Consider the following 14,713-nt stretch of genomic DNA (forward strand, 5'->3'; position numbering starts at 1 on the left):
CACCAGAGGTCAAACACCAGCAGAATCAGATTATCAGTTACTCGAGGTGGCGCGCCGGTTGGAGATGTACGGGATTCGTCTCCACCCTGCCAAGGATCGTGAAGGCACGAGGCTAAGCCTGGCTGTTGCGCACACTGGCGTCCTGGTGTTTCAGGTTTGTGGGTCAACGCTTGCTGTGTTTAATGATGGTTGGTGTCAGACGTCTTTGGCATGATACAGATGTGATGAGGAAAACTTTGTAGGTGTTCATTTGTGCTTTAGTAACATCAGCATATTATAAAGTAAAAGTTCACATTGATATCAAAAATATATGTTTTTCTTACCTGTAGACCTATTAAATCCATCTGTATTAGTTTGATGTGAGTCACAGGTTTTTTGAGATATTGGCCATAAAAATGTCTGCTTCTCTGTTATATAATGGATACTAGATGGCGCCTGGCTAGTGGTGCTCAAAGCAAAAAAATATAGTGGAAAGTCCAACATTGTTGTGAGCAGTTTCACATGGGAACTATTTTCTCACTGTATCACGGCATAGAAGAAATTTGCATCTACTACTGTTGTAAACAATCACGGCATCATCCTTTACGAAGTTACCTTAGTTAGCTAGCTAGTCCCTGTCCATGAGGAGATGCACACTTCCATCTGCGTGGTAATACGAACAAAAAGAAATTCCTTGACAACTCGCAATCAAACAATAGTAAAAAAACAATAGTAAAAAATAAAAGCCCTACTGAGAAGGGGAATGAGTATTTTTGATTTTGGGGCGAACTGTCCCTTTTAAGATTGAGCTCTAAAGGTTCATTTGTTTTCTGTCACTGCAGGGACACACAAAGATTAACGCCTTCAACTGGTCTAAAGTGCGCAAGCTGAGCTTCAAGAGGAAACGCTTCCTCATCAAGCTGAGGCCAGACCTAAATGTGAGTCCCTGAATCAAGCTGACAGATATAAAACCCATCAGTGTTCGGTGCCTGAGGTGTGTTTTTACATGTCCCCCAGAGTTCATATCAGGACACTCTGGAGTTTCTGATGGGCAGCAGAGACTGCTGTAAAGTCTTCTGGAAGATCTGTGTCGAGTACCACGCCTTCTTCCGCCTCTTTGAGGAACCTAAGCCCAAACCCAAACCCGTGCTCTTCACACGAGGCTCCTCCTTCAGATTCAGGTCAGAGAGAGTTTGTATCATGAAGCTGCTCTCCGTCTATCAGGACTGCAGCGTCTCCCCCGTCCCTTAACAGTCCGACCCGGCTCTCCCAGAATAGCTCATTATCATCTCTCCTGTACTTGTCTCTGCAGCGGTCGCACACAGAAGCAGGTGATGGATTACGTGAAGGAGTCCGAGTTTAAAAAGATCCCGTTTGAAAGGTAAAGGCTGCCGACACGTTTGACACATTTGGTCTAGGCGAGGGGTGCTCGGAGTGTATAACACTGACCTTCAACATCCTGTCTGCCCAGGAAACACAGCCGGGTCCAACACAACAGTCGCCTGTCACCGTTGCCTTCTCCACGCCACCATGAAGTGCCGACAGAAGTGAGTGTCTCCGTTTTACAGATGGCATTTAGCCGCACCTTAGAAATCTCATCATGGTCATCATATTGTTGCTTCCGTTAAGCCTCAGTGGTAACAAGTCAAGTTTTCTTCCAGTTACTCAACATTGAATGTTTCTCACCAAAGACAATAGAATTTTTACTGAATAGCAAAATATTACGTGCAGGATGAGGATGCAATTAAGAAAAGTCACAACAAGAAATTACAAAAAAAGTATTGAAAACTGCAGGTGTTAAAATATCAGAAAAACTCAGATTCCAAAGTACCTGTTGATGTTGTGGTTCATCTCACTTTACACAATGGGGGATTTTTTATTTATTTATTTATTTATTTTTTTACCAAAAACTGAACATTCAGTAAATGCTGAATCCAAAATGTATCACTCGGCCGATCGACATTTGGAGGTCCTGGCTAAAATAGTGCCAGGATGCATCAAATTTGATTCAAAAGTACGGTTTCAGCAACTCCCCTGATTCCCCCAGTGCTATGGACACTCACCATGACAGCTGGAATAAGGATTGTGACACCGCTGTGCACATACGCATGTTCCTGTGCAACAAGCCCTTTCATCAAAACAATGCAACATGACCCCACAGGTGGTCAAAAACTCTGCAGGCTTCCGTCAAGTCAGACAGAATTAATTCAGATCACCAGCTTGTAGATAATAATTATAATCAAATCAAACATAGGCATGAATAAATTGAACTCCTCAGTAATTATCTGCCGCTTTCTCTTTCTGTCAGATTGGTGCTCCCGGAATAGACTCTCCTCCCCGACGCCATTGGAAAGAGTCGGCGTTGGTGAGCGCAGAAGACCCGTCGTGCTCGAGGATAACAAGGGCGAGCCCGTCTCATCACAGAAATGGCCACGATGATAGAAAGGGCTCCGTGTCCAGGACGGAGGACAGACGAGGCTCGACAAGACAGACTCATCCAGAACATCTGAGTACAGGTCCAACATCTCTGTCTCCCAGAGGCAGCTGCTCTTCTGTCCCCTACATTGACTGCAGTGCTTTAGATAGTGAATATACTCTGAGCAGGGACCACACTAGAAGATTGAATCAAGGTTCTAGGGAGCAGCTCCGTCGTGGCTCTGGCTCTAGTATAAACGGGCCTCTGCAGGCACAGCAGGAGCACTTTCTTGGTAAGATGCAGTACAGGGAGTCCCCTTCCTCTTCTAGGCAGTTGTTCAACATGAGCCAGGAGTTGGACAGTTCTTCCAGGCAGTCGTACCAAAAGGTTGACCAGAGTCCTGTCTGTAGCAGTATGGTAGACCCAAGTTCCTTTAATAGAGAGAGGCACTGCAGCAGCCCTCTCACAGTCCAGCATGTGAGTTCAAGGAGCGTCGCCCCCAGTCCCACCATGGAGACATACCATCAGTCAGGCTCTGTCGGGTATGCCGAGCAGAACGGCTACAGCCCTTCACTCCTTCACTTCGACGAAGGCAGATACTCGCCCATCCCGAGTCGCTCCTTTCACTCACAAAAGCCCTCTAAAGCACCCCACCACTCTGACGCAGACCCAAACCAGGGAGCATCCTCCCCAGGGCACGGATCACGTCCTGTCCACGAGTCTCGTCCCGTCCTGTCTCGGGCTGAACGTATGGCCGCTCTGGAGCGCCGCATGGTCGCCAATGGCCTCTCAGCGCCGGGCAGGTCCAGGGCCAGTCCGGGGCATAAGCGCTTAGGGCATGCAGGTGTCAGGCATGTGGGAGCAGTTCAGATGAATGACTGCACCAACACAAGTGGTTCAGAGTCTAGTGAGTCCGAGGTGGAGACTAGCAGGGGCAACTGCAGCAGCCCCGTGTTTGGTAATTCAGTGGAAGCCAATTCCACTTCCCCCATCCCCAGGAACAAGTTTTCCTTTGGCAGCCTCCAGCTGGACGAGGAGGCGGATGAGGACGGGTGCCATGCCTTCAGTGATGATGATGGTGGACAGATTTTCAGCTGTTAGAGAGGTTCTCCACAGGACAATTTGAAGGGTTTGGTTTGGGTCCAGGTAGTGGAAGAAAAGCAGTGTTCAGTGGGCCACAGACCATTTTCTTTCTGTGCCCGGCATCAGCTTCCCTTTTTCAAGTTTTCACGACGGAGGGCATCCTTTCAGAGTTGTCCCGTTTGTCGCATCGGGGAAGTTTTATCTTTCAACCTCCCTCTTCTTTGATTGCATCAGCGCATCCCTGCAGAAACACACAAGTGCCATGTTAGGATTTAACTCTAACTGTAATTAATAGAAAACTGCAGAGGCTGCAGAGGATTATTGGCTCTGTTTGTGAGGATGATCAAAAGAGAATTAATTGTTCCGGATGCACGTTTTCTCACATTTCTTTGCATTCACTGGATGTTGAAGTCTTTAACAGCGTGGGTCGTTGAACGCTTGTCTCAGATGCCTTATGATCTCCTATAGGGAAGCACACAGTTCATTATGATAGGTAGACTTTTCTGTTCTCCATCAGGCCGATTAATTGGTTACAATTCTGTGCATTCTTCTGCATTAAACACTTTGAAGTCATTCTATGTTCTTTGTGTAGCCCACAGTGTATAACTGTGGCAGTAATCGTTGGACTTGCAGGCGTTTACTTGGAGTGGTCCTGCCGTCTTGTTTGATCTGTTGACGCTCTTGATGCTGCACCTGACTTGTGATTGTTGCGAGAGTAGTCAGCTCTGTCCAAAGCGCTCCCCGTGGAAACCAATTAATATGCTGCAGATACCAATTTGAACGTCTGATTTGGTATTCAGTACTGTTTATGTTTACAGTTGCTTTTGCTCTTTGCTAACTTGAAACGGAATCATCCGTTTGCCTGTCGTGTTTTGCTCACAAAGGCGGCGAGAAAAACAGCAACAGGAGTAAATATGACCGCACAGTATGTTTGTGGATGGTTTCTGACGGTGATGGGTAGCTGCAGCAGCGGTTTGGTCAGGCTACGGCGAAGGTAAATGCCTGATGCAGTGTTAGTATAGCCACTCCGCGGCTGTTCACGGCTCTTATGCTCGCCCGTGACGTTCCCCCCCTTGGCTCATGGTCTTTGGCAGTCATTTGGTATAAACCTACGTCCTCCAACAGCTTTTGTGTCCACAAAACTCACGATTTTTCCAAAGATTGAAAAGTTCTCGGTCTTGAGAAAATTGCACCGCACTTTTATTTCTGGTCACTTATTTCACTTTTTCTTTTGCACTTCTGCCATAATGTTTGTTTTGTTTCTTTATGTCGCATTTCTGTTCTTTCTTTTATTTTCCTTTTCTTTGTTCAATGTAAGCACGTGTCTGTCGGCATGAAACTGTCACCTCTTTTTCTGTCCCCCCCCTCCAGCTTTGACTGCATGTTAAACCTGTTCTGTCACTTGCTACAGTCTGTACGGTGGAGAGATTAACCAGTATCTGGGTTCCCCTTCTCTGCAGTGATCCAGCGAACAGTTAATTATTCCGGAGCAGATACAACATCAGGTTAAGGATGACAGGAGCTTGGGAATATGCGGGAAAATAGCGCCAGGGTTTAGTAACTGTGTGTGTGTACTCTATGTGTGAAAGGCAGTTTAAGGGCAACACCTCAAAGCTCTGAGTCTCTTGGCTCATCCGTCACTGTCGACTGCTGTAGCAGCGCTCCCAGACATTTTAAGCATTGATGTCAAGCATCTTATCCACAGAGAGATTTTAGTTTGATTCTATGTGGGCCGGATTGATATCAAGTCGTGATTAGCCTTTTGAATTACTGATCTGTTTTGGATTTCAAAATCATTTGTTACTTATAGCAACGTATCACTTGTTTCTGCACTGTGTAACTTCAGTGAGAGGGCAAACAAACGTGTTTACAATAACATGCAAGTTTTCAACTCATGACATTGTTATGACGTGACGAGTGTTGTTTGTAGTTAGCACCTACATTACGTATGAATAATTGTTACACACCTGGGTTTTGTGTTTACAACAGTGGTGTTGCACTCAGAAACTGTTGGGGGGTGGCTAAAATGCAAAGGTTGCTAATTTCTGCATAATGTTGCTTTAAATGTTATGGCTCACTCCCAGTTGTTTCTGTAATTTAACATAAAATAAGACAGCATTAGAACCACAGTTGGAACCTCTATCCATACACAAACCACAGTGTCCACGGACCTTTGATTCATATCGAGCCTACTGTCAGCTATTCGTTAATGAAAATGTCCCAACAAAAGAAAGGAGGTTAAAAAAAATGCTCTCACTAGACTTTAAACAAGAAAAATTTCCAGGTAAATGTTAAATTAAAGTAGAATTGATAGTCATAATGACAAGCAAAGTATGAGCAAGTAAAAACTTTCAAAAAGCACGATGTTAAAGAAACATCCTGAAGAAATGTGCTGTGCGTGCGCCATGCGCATTGTCAGTGCAAAAATGAGAAACATGCACTGGCATCAAGAAGACATGGTTCTTTGTTACAGTCACTGGATCACTGCAGTGTGAGGGAGCCCTGTACAAAAAGCCCTGCCACAGAAGTGGAATGACTTCCGGCCCTATAAAGACTAATTCATTTAGAGCAGATAGCAAACACCAGTCTGCACTTTTGATCATTTAACTCCAAACCATCTAACATGTTGGCTTGGCTCAAGGTCTGTGGGTCTCAAGGTCTCTTCACGGTGTTTCCTAGGCAGGACTGAAGCGTGGTGCACATTAGGGATGAGCGAGAACGCCGTTAAGTGATCCGTAGCTGTACTTGGAATGGGCGGGGCTTGAAGCAGAAGTGGGTGGCGTTTAAACCACAAGTGGGTTTGGCTTCTCCAAAATTGTTAAAGACTGAAATTGATATATGTTGGTCGGAGGCTATTATCCTTATTATTCATTAGAAAACTATTTATAGAACATCCCCAGAATTGAGCTTCCGATCAATAACATGATCAGAAGAGTAAGACAACTATTGACGGATCAGGTTTATTATAAAGTTAAAGGTGTGATTTGTAAGAATTCCCAACTTTTCAAATAATAATGCTTTGGGATGATGGCGGCCGACCCGACCCACAATCTAGAAGCATCAGTATTTGACAAGTTGGGAATGAGACTCAAAAATCAACTTTCTTACAAATTGTACCTTTAAGTTTTCAACCCAATGAGGATTTTCTTTTATCAGAAGCACGGATGTTGACACATTTTGCTCACGCTCGCGAAAAGTACATTATCTCTACCAGACACTTGCTCATCCCTACTGCACCTCATGCTGTTCTGCCCTGACTGATCTCTGCGTGTACTCTAATGTCAGTTGCTTTACTGTAATTTCATAATTTAGCTTAACTGGAGAATGTGATGTTAGAGCAGATTTTTAAGACTAGGAAATCATGCAGCAAGATTAGGGACTGGATTTTAAAACAGCATTTTAATATAGTGAGTTTCTCTCCGGCTCGCTGTGTCACCGTTACAAGTTAACTGATGTGAAAAAAAACTGATTTGTATTCATGGGCTGAATAATGCATATGTTTCCTCATTACCAAGTGACTTTTTCAGTGCTGCAAAAACAAAATCATGAAAGTGTCACGATGCTGTTTATACAAAACCTGAACATACATAAAGATCTGTTTCATGTTGAATATTAGGTCAGGACTAGAAAACTGCATGAATTCGCACTTCTTCTTCCTTTTCTGTCTCTCACTCACGCTGTTCCTCCAGGCGCTCACCTGGCTCTCACCTTTTAATGCTGCTTTTCTTAAGATTTATATTCACTTTCACGCTGTATATATGTAATTTTAGAGTCAATAAAGATGACCTTCACGACGTGAGATTTTCTGAATCTTCTTTACCTCAGAAGCTGTTGCCTGGTGCTTGTCGTAGGTATAAGACACTTCCCCCTTCATCCCTCCTGTAGTTCTGTGGTGCTGGTTGGTGAGTGTCTGACATTTCTTTTCCGCTGTCACTGGTAGTGATCTTGTAGATGCACACCTCGGTTTCCACTCCTTCCCTCTGTAGAGTAGTGTTGTCGAGCTTGTTGCAACCACTGGTGTGTGCGTGCGCGCGTGTGATCACTGTTGTGTTTGTGTCGACACATCAGAGGACAGCAGAGAGAGAGGTGGGCGGGTTGCAGCTAAAACATAGAAAGTAATACCCAGTGAGATGACACTAAGTAAGCGATTCCTCTTGATGGTCCTGCAATATGCGTCTTAGCTTGTGTATTGATTGACTGCCAGAGCTGTCTGGACTGTAGAGTGAGTCATGGCTGATATTTCATTCTCTGCAGGCGGATCCCCCGGATATACTTCTTTAGATTTTCCTGTGTGGCAGAAGAAGACTCTGATCCAGGGTCGAAGTGTGTTTGTAAATACTCCAAATACTTCACTATAGCCTGGATAGTTTCTCACTGGATGATGACAACGATGATGAATTGATGACACGTTAATGTGTGTTTGCAGGTCTTGGGGAGTACGACTGCATGTGTGAAAAAGCAGCATAAAGCCTTTTGTAGCTCTGGAGGAAGCTGCTTTTAATCCGATGAACTGCCGCCAATGGCACTCAGCGGCAAAGTTGCATTGTGGGTCATTTAGGCACCAGGTTTTGAGAAGCAGTCCACTGGTCTGCATTTACCTCTTGTGACACTGTTGGACAGTTTAGAAACAAATGACCAGAGCACCTTTTTCTATTCCATGTTTCCTCTTTCTTTTAAGTAACTGGTGCCTACATTACCCACAATGCTGAAGTGACATCACAGGAGGCAAATTATCAAAATAAATGCAGCTTTCTCTGGCCACAAAAGGCTTCACACAACTTTATTTACATATGCAGTAGTTCTCCCCAGGACCTGTGAACACACTTTAATGTGTAGAGCTGGCAGAGTTACCCTTTAAATGTCTTTGAATGTCTTCTTTTGTTTGGCTGCAAGTAACGATTATTTCATTATCCATTAATCTGCTGTTTATTTTCTCAGTTAATCTGTTAATCATTTAGTCTATGAAATGTAAAATAAAATGTGAGTGTGCTTCTCTCAGTCCAAAACCCAAAGGCGCTTTATTTTCTGTCATAAATAAAGAAAATCACCAAATCCTTTCATTTAAGAAGCTGACACCAGCAAATATTTAACGTTTTCACTTGAAAAACAGTTTTCAATGCATTTTCTTTCAGCTGACTAATCGTTTAATCTACTAATAATTGCAGCTGCAGTCAAGCCAACAGCCCAAAATCCAAAGATATTCAGTCCGCAGTGATAAAAAACAGAGAACCAGAGAACATTTGGAGCATTTGCTTAAAAAAAACAACATAAAGGATTACTGGATTTTCATAATTGGTGCTGAATTAGTTTTTGGTCAATCAACCAATAAATTCTGTGAGTAATCATCTACTTTTCTGTAACTTATTATACCCCTGGATTCATATTAATTACCACTACACACCAAACTCATTTTGAATTAGGAATATTGGAATAAGAATGTGCTTTGGCACTTTACTTTGATATGAATAACTCACTTTTTCTTTCTCTCCCCTCGCTTCGGGTTCCTGGACGACCCGTTGCAGGAGTGGGGTCCAACAGCCCTCACCTGTCGGCGTCCTCTGGTCACTCCCACGGCATGGTGAACGGCCAGAAGTCACTGGAGCTGTGCAGCCACAGTCCAGACGGCCGGCAGCCTTCGCCCCTCACCAGCCCGCTGCTCAACGACGCCTGCAGCGTTCGCACTGACGACGAAGACGAGGTCCGGAGGAAGGTTTGTGATTCAGTCAGTGGATCGAACATTGTTCTGTTGCACCGGTTAGTTTTTAAGGATTTTTCGCTGGAACAACAACTGTAACATGCTCGAAATAACGTTGGACCTAGATGACCCGTCCTGAATAACTCTCCACAGGGACTGAAGCTGAGCATTTTTTAGGTTAGAGAAGGAAACAGCTGATAAAACACCAAACGCTAGTTGGTTTTTGCCCGTGGTTGGGTACATTTCAGCTGTTTCTCCCCTCACAGTCGCGATTTTCTTTGCAGAGGTTCCCCACAGACCGGGCCTACTTCATCGCCAAGGAGCTGCTGACCACAGAGAGGACGTATCTGAAGGACCTGGAGGTGGTGACCGTGGTAAGAAAAGCCAAGTCCGCCCGCCAGCACGCTTGCTCCTCTTGTTTGTTTTCCCCTGTGCTGTCCTCTGGGGAGAAAACATTGATTATTCCGCTTAGCTGCTCGGTTGCAGAGCGCCCGCCAAAACACAGAGTCAGGCAGTGACACAGGGATATTCTGGCAGATGCCATTTCATTTTTTATTCATTCCCCACACTCGCGCTCTGAAACGTATTTATCTGCTTCACTCGAGGCTGTGAATACTAAACTGTGTTTGTGTTTAAGGAGATGGATTTAGCCGCATGTTCTCTATTTCAGTGTGTACTGTTGGATTTCTCCCTGGCTGAGCATGTGGACGCCGCGTCATCCGATAATATCTCAAATGGGCAGAAAACAGGATATTAAAGCTGCGTCAGCGGCGAAACGAGGAGGATGAGAAAGAAAGCATCGCTCCTCTTCACCGGTGCTTTTAAAGGCTGCAGCTCTTCTCTTCAGAGCCTTTCACACAACTCATAAATATTTGGGTTGGCTTGTGTCCTCGTTCTTTTTACAGCTGTGCCTGGTGTGTGTGTGCGCGCTCTCTCTCACTCTCTTTTACCCCCTCCTCTTCTTCCCATACACTGGTTGGTGCTGCCGTTTGGGGTGAAGTCATCCGAACAACAGCTGGCGCTTCTTCTCAAGCCCTTCTAAGATGCTCGCTTCTCTTAAAACTCACTTCTGTTTCCCATCACGTCAGCGGAACGGGGCTGTTTTCCTGTCTCCGCCGTGGCCACATGCAACGTTTGACTTTGGTCCGACTAAATGGAACGACAGTGTTGGGAGTGATTGGCTATTGATGGTTCAATTTGTCCTCGGGCAATTAGCGGCTTTAAGAGACATCAAAAGAATCAAGCACAGCAGCAAAAACCACAGACAGGTCTGCTGGCAGCACCCAGGGGCAATCTGCATTAACACAGCATTGATCAGTGTCGCTCCTACAATCCTGAACAGTCCGAGAAACTTTTCACAAAACAGGCTTGAGAGCAGAAAATCAGCTCCTTACCAAGCTGAATATATTCGTAATGAAAGCAGACATCTAACTCTGTCAGAGTTGGTGATTATTGTTGGAAAAGCAGAATGAGTTTGAATCAAGCATGTTTTATGTTGATCTTGAAAGTAAAATTACTGATTTTGTCAGTGGAGTCTGGTGGCCTTGAGGAGAGCACTATAACGGCGTACTGTTCGGACTAAACTTTAGAAATGATGTCCAGGTGTGAGTCGGGGACAGTCATAGCAGCTGACATGGTGCTCTCTACTTCTTTTAGTGAAGGGAATAGGCAAACTTTTGTTTTATGTGTGCGTGGAAAAATATCGTTTCACAGTAAACTGTAACACTCTAAACTGTAAATGTCTGTAGTCAGGGTGAACCGGCAAGCTGTAACCATAGTAACAACTGGGTGACATGGTAACACAAACTCACATTAACTGAGTTGGGGTCGGACAGAAAAATGCTTCACCAGCCTCACTTGGGGTTATTAACTCAGTGATGTAATGTTTCTGTGGCGGTGCAGCATCTTTATGTCTTAATTAAATCAACATTTTTTCCCCCTGTTGCTTGAGCCCTGTGTGCTTTTGTGTCCTCAGTCTTTCCAGAACGCCGTAGGACAGGATGAGGCGACCCCGGACTCTCTGAAGGACACCGTCTTCTCCTCCTTCGAGCCTCTGCACAAGTTCCACACAGGTTTTCTCAGGGAGGTGGAGCAGCGGCTGGCCCTGTGGTGAGACTCGTTTCGCCTCCAGACTCCCTCCAAGTAGACCCTGCAGGGTCGAGACCGTGCCCAGTGCGCTCCGATACATCACAAGCTCCCACCCCCCACTTTTAATGAGTTTTATTGGTATTTAGTCCGAGGGGCCGACCCGGTCTTTAGATGACCTGAGGAGTTATTGTTTCCATGGTGAAACCACTGCGCTGCTCCACAGTCTGGCCTTTTCCTGCCTGTGGGTTTCTGCTGTCTGATCTCCTTAATGATGCTCTGAACACTCACACACACACACACACACACACACAAAGAGACATGCAGACAGTGATGCATAAAGCCTGTCAGCCTGTCAGAATTAACGACCATTAACTGCACACATATAATTTTTATTTCAAAGCCTGTTTTGGCCACTAGTGATCGTTAGAAGTCTAAAAGTAAAACTGAAAGCGATGTTGCCGTCGACTGCTGATGAGAGCCACATACAAATGTGTGTGCAAATGATCCATCACTATGTGTCTCTTTGATAGCTTTACATATTCAAATATTATTGTACAGATGCACCTTTGTTGTTGCGCCCATCGTTATTAGAAAGCTGCCCGTCAAAAATTAAGAATAATCATAATCATGATAATATGAGGACTGCTAAATCGTCCCAGATTAATAAATATTCTGAATGAATCCAGTAATGGCAGCTCATTCCACATGCGCCCTGTCAGAGGAAAGACCCGCTCGAGGGAGACACCTGCTGGTGGCTCACTTTCTCCATGTTTAAAGAGCCCCTTATAACTTCAGTGAGGGTTTTTCTTGCATAAGGTGACGCTTATTTGAATAATCAATGAGCTTTAAGTGCCTTTTTTTTTTCTTTTTTTTTTTTTTGGCTCCGGTCAATTAATTCACTGTCTGCAGTGGCTCAATTATATTAGAGAGATAAAAACCTGCTGATGTTAATCTGTTTCAGGGAAGGACGCTCCAACGCTCACATAAAAGGAGACTACCAGCGCATCGGAGACGTCATGCTGAAGAACTTTCAAGGCTTGAAGGTTTATGTCAAACTCTCACATGTCACTAATTACTGGAATTAACTAACGCTCTTATTTGCACTTTGTGACCATAGCGCAACTTTGTCCACAGCCCTTGACAGCAAACCTGCACAAGCAGTCTGAAGTCCTGCTGGAGCTGGAGAAGGCGTGCAGGTCCTCCCGCAGGTTGGAGGGTCTCTGCCGGGACTTTGAGCTGCAGAAGGTCTGCTACGTCCCCCTGAACGTCTTCATCCTGCGCCCCCTGCACCGCCTCATCCACTACAAGCAGATCCTGGAGCGCCTGTGCAAACACTACCCGGCTACTCACGTGGATTTCAGGGACTGCAGAGGTACTCCGCTCAGATCACCGTTTACAGAGGCACACTGAGGGCGTTCTCATTTGATTTTACCATCTGACCCGAGTGATCCGATCACAAGTGGACAGCTTACATCCCCTCAGTTCACACCTGGCATTAAATGTGTCATGACACATTTCGTGAATGATCTTGTCTGATCAGATCTCACTTACCCGCTCTGTATGCAAACATAACAACATCTTCATATACACTGTTTGCCGAATTAACAAGTAGGCCCAAATAGTGTAGAATGTGTAGAAGACAGCATTTCTGTCTACAGCACAGTTTCTCAAAAATGCAACGATCCTCAAATTTAAGTTTTATTTTAAGGGGGTCTGGTAATCTTCTCCACATATGCCAAAGAAGAAGCCCATACTATGTGCTGTTTAACATCATATGTGTCATGTCAACCAGGAGGGGCGTGACTTCACCTCTCCATACTGTATAGGTTATCATGTGCTGCACAATGATAGTCCATCTCCAATAATCTGCCCTCTCTGGTTGGTCTGTAGCTGCTCTGGCGGACGTGTCTGAGGTGGTGGAGCAGCTCCAGGGGAGTCTAATCAAGATGGAGAACTTCCAGAAGCTTCTCGAGCTCAAGAAGGATTTGATTGGCGTTGACAATCTTGTTGTCCCCAGTCGGGTGGGTTAAAATCATAGAAGGTTTTTCTGATCCAATTTCAAAATGTCATCTTTTTGACTTTTTTTTTTTTTTTTTTCCCCTCTCTCTCCCCCAGGAGTTCATCAGGTTAGGCTGCCTCAGCAAACTGTCTGGAAAAGGCCTACAGCAACGAATGTTTTTCCTGGTAACGCCCACTCTCTGAGATTAGGTCATATCGCTATTCTGATTGTTCGGTCCAGTGATCTCAGTGGAAAAATAATCACACTTTTATCCTTTCCAACTGTACTTTACTCAGAAGTTGTTGGCAGATTTAAAAAAAAAACAAACAAACCCATGTTGTGCAGAGCTTTCTTATGGCATGCGAGTGTTTTGCACGTGTGTTTGGTTTTATTGGAAATTGGATAAACAAGCTACTAACAATGTAGAGGGGCTTGTGTACGATGGAGCTCTGGGTAGATTTTCTAGTCGTTATGATGAGTTGTTTATGCTGACTGAGAGTAATGTATTGGATCGTAAAATTATGTGATTTAAACAACGACCACCTTGAATTTGGTTTAAATGATTGTTCATTCACGTTCTCTTTCCCTTTCAGTTCAGCGACGTCATTTTGTACACGAGTCGAGGGATGACGCCGACCAATCAGTTCAAAGTGCACGGGCAGCTGCCGCTCCATGGCATGACAGTAAGCTTCGGCGTCTCTCACTTCAACAAGAAATGCTTCAAACAGGCTGTCACCAGTTTGTCATTACTGCAAATGAGCCTCCTCAAACAGCTGAACTGCACCTCTTTCAACGTCTACCCCCCTAACACACACACACACACACACACGTTGAGGACAACTACACATGTCCTTCTCCATCACTTCCCTTTCATCATCTCTCTCTTTCTGTCTATTTTGGTCGCTGCTGTCCTAGATTCTGCCGCTCTCTAATGTTTTTTCTGTGTCTCCGTGTTCTCCTCCCAGATCAGAGAGAGTGAAGATGAGTGGGGAGTGCCTCACGCCTTCACGCTGGTCGGAGAGCAGCAGTCGGTGGTGGTGGCGGCAAGGTGAGAATGGTGGATGTCAGCGCGCGAGACGCCTTGTACCTGGGCCTGAAGTGAACCTAACGTGGCTGTGTGTGTGTGTGTGTGTGTGTGTGTGTGTGTGTGTGTGTGTGTGTGTGTGTGTGTGTGTGTGTGTGTGTGTGTGTGTGTGTGTGTGTCGGGGAATTTCATGTGGAGACATTAGACAGTCCTGATGCAGCTGAGTTTCTCACAAATGTTGGCAAACACATGTCACACTTCCAGCAAAGTCCAGTAAATTTCCACTCACTCCCTTTCAATTTTACTTTCATTTTCTGCTAAACAAAGTCCTCTGTCCAGCTGCTGTCCTCCAGAGAAGAGAGGAACTGATGAACTGTTGAGAAACTTATCTAGGTCACTTTCAGTCATCACTTTGAGCTCAAAGGTTTT

At 44.9% G+C, this 14,713-nt stretch overlaps 1 protein-coding gene across 1 annotated transcript in view; it reads left to right on the forward strand.

The window, feature by feature from the left end:
• LOC119026173 (FERM, ARHGEF and pleckstrin domain-containing protein 1) overlaps window positions 1-14,713 on the forward strand; it is a 65,125-nt gene that overhangs the window by 43,984 nt on the left and 6,428 nt on the right. Inside the window, exons 8-22 of the mRNA XM_037110335.1 lie at window positions 7-154; window positions 822-917; window positions 997-1,160; window positions 1,292-1,360; window positions 1,451-1,526; window positions 2,288-2,495; window positions 9,001-9,188; window positions 9,458-9,547; window positions 11,149-11,282; window positions 12,223-12,304; window positions 12,396-12,633; window positions 13,152-13,282; window positions 13,377-13,445; window positions 13,854-13,943; window positions 14,226-14,308. Coding sequence (XP_036966230.1) covers window positions 7-154; window positions 822-917; window positions 997-1,160; window positions 1,292-1,360; window positions 1,451-1,526; window positions 2,288-2,495; window positions 9,001-9,188; window positions 9,458-9,547; window positions 11,149-11,282; window positions 12,223-12,304; window positions 12,396-12,633; window positions 13,152-13,282; window positions 13,377-13,445; window positions 13,854-13,943; window positions 14,226-14,308 — 1,866 coding nt within the window. The remainder of the gene's footprint in view (window positions 1-6; window positions 155-821; window positions 918-996; window positions 1,161-1,291; window positions 1,361-1,450; window positions 1,527-2,287; window positions 2,496-9,000; window positions 9,189-9,457; window positions 9,548-11,148; window positions 11,283-12,222; window positions 12,305-12,395; window positions 12,634-13,151; window positions 13,283-13,376; window positions 13,446-13,853; window positions 13,944-14,225; window positions 14,309-14,713) is intronic.

The sequence above is a fragment of the Acanthopagrus latus genome, chromosome 9, assembly GCF_904848185.1.
Source record: "Acanthopagrus latus isolate v.2019 chromosome 9, fAcaLat1.1, whole genome shotgun sequence".
Lineage (NCBI taxonomy): Eukaryota > Metazoa > Chordata > Actinopteri > Spariformes > Sparidae > Acanthopagrus > Acanthopagrus latus.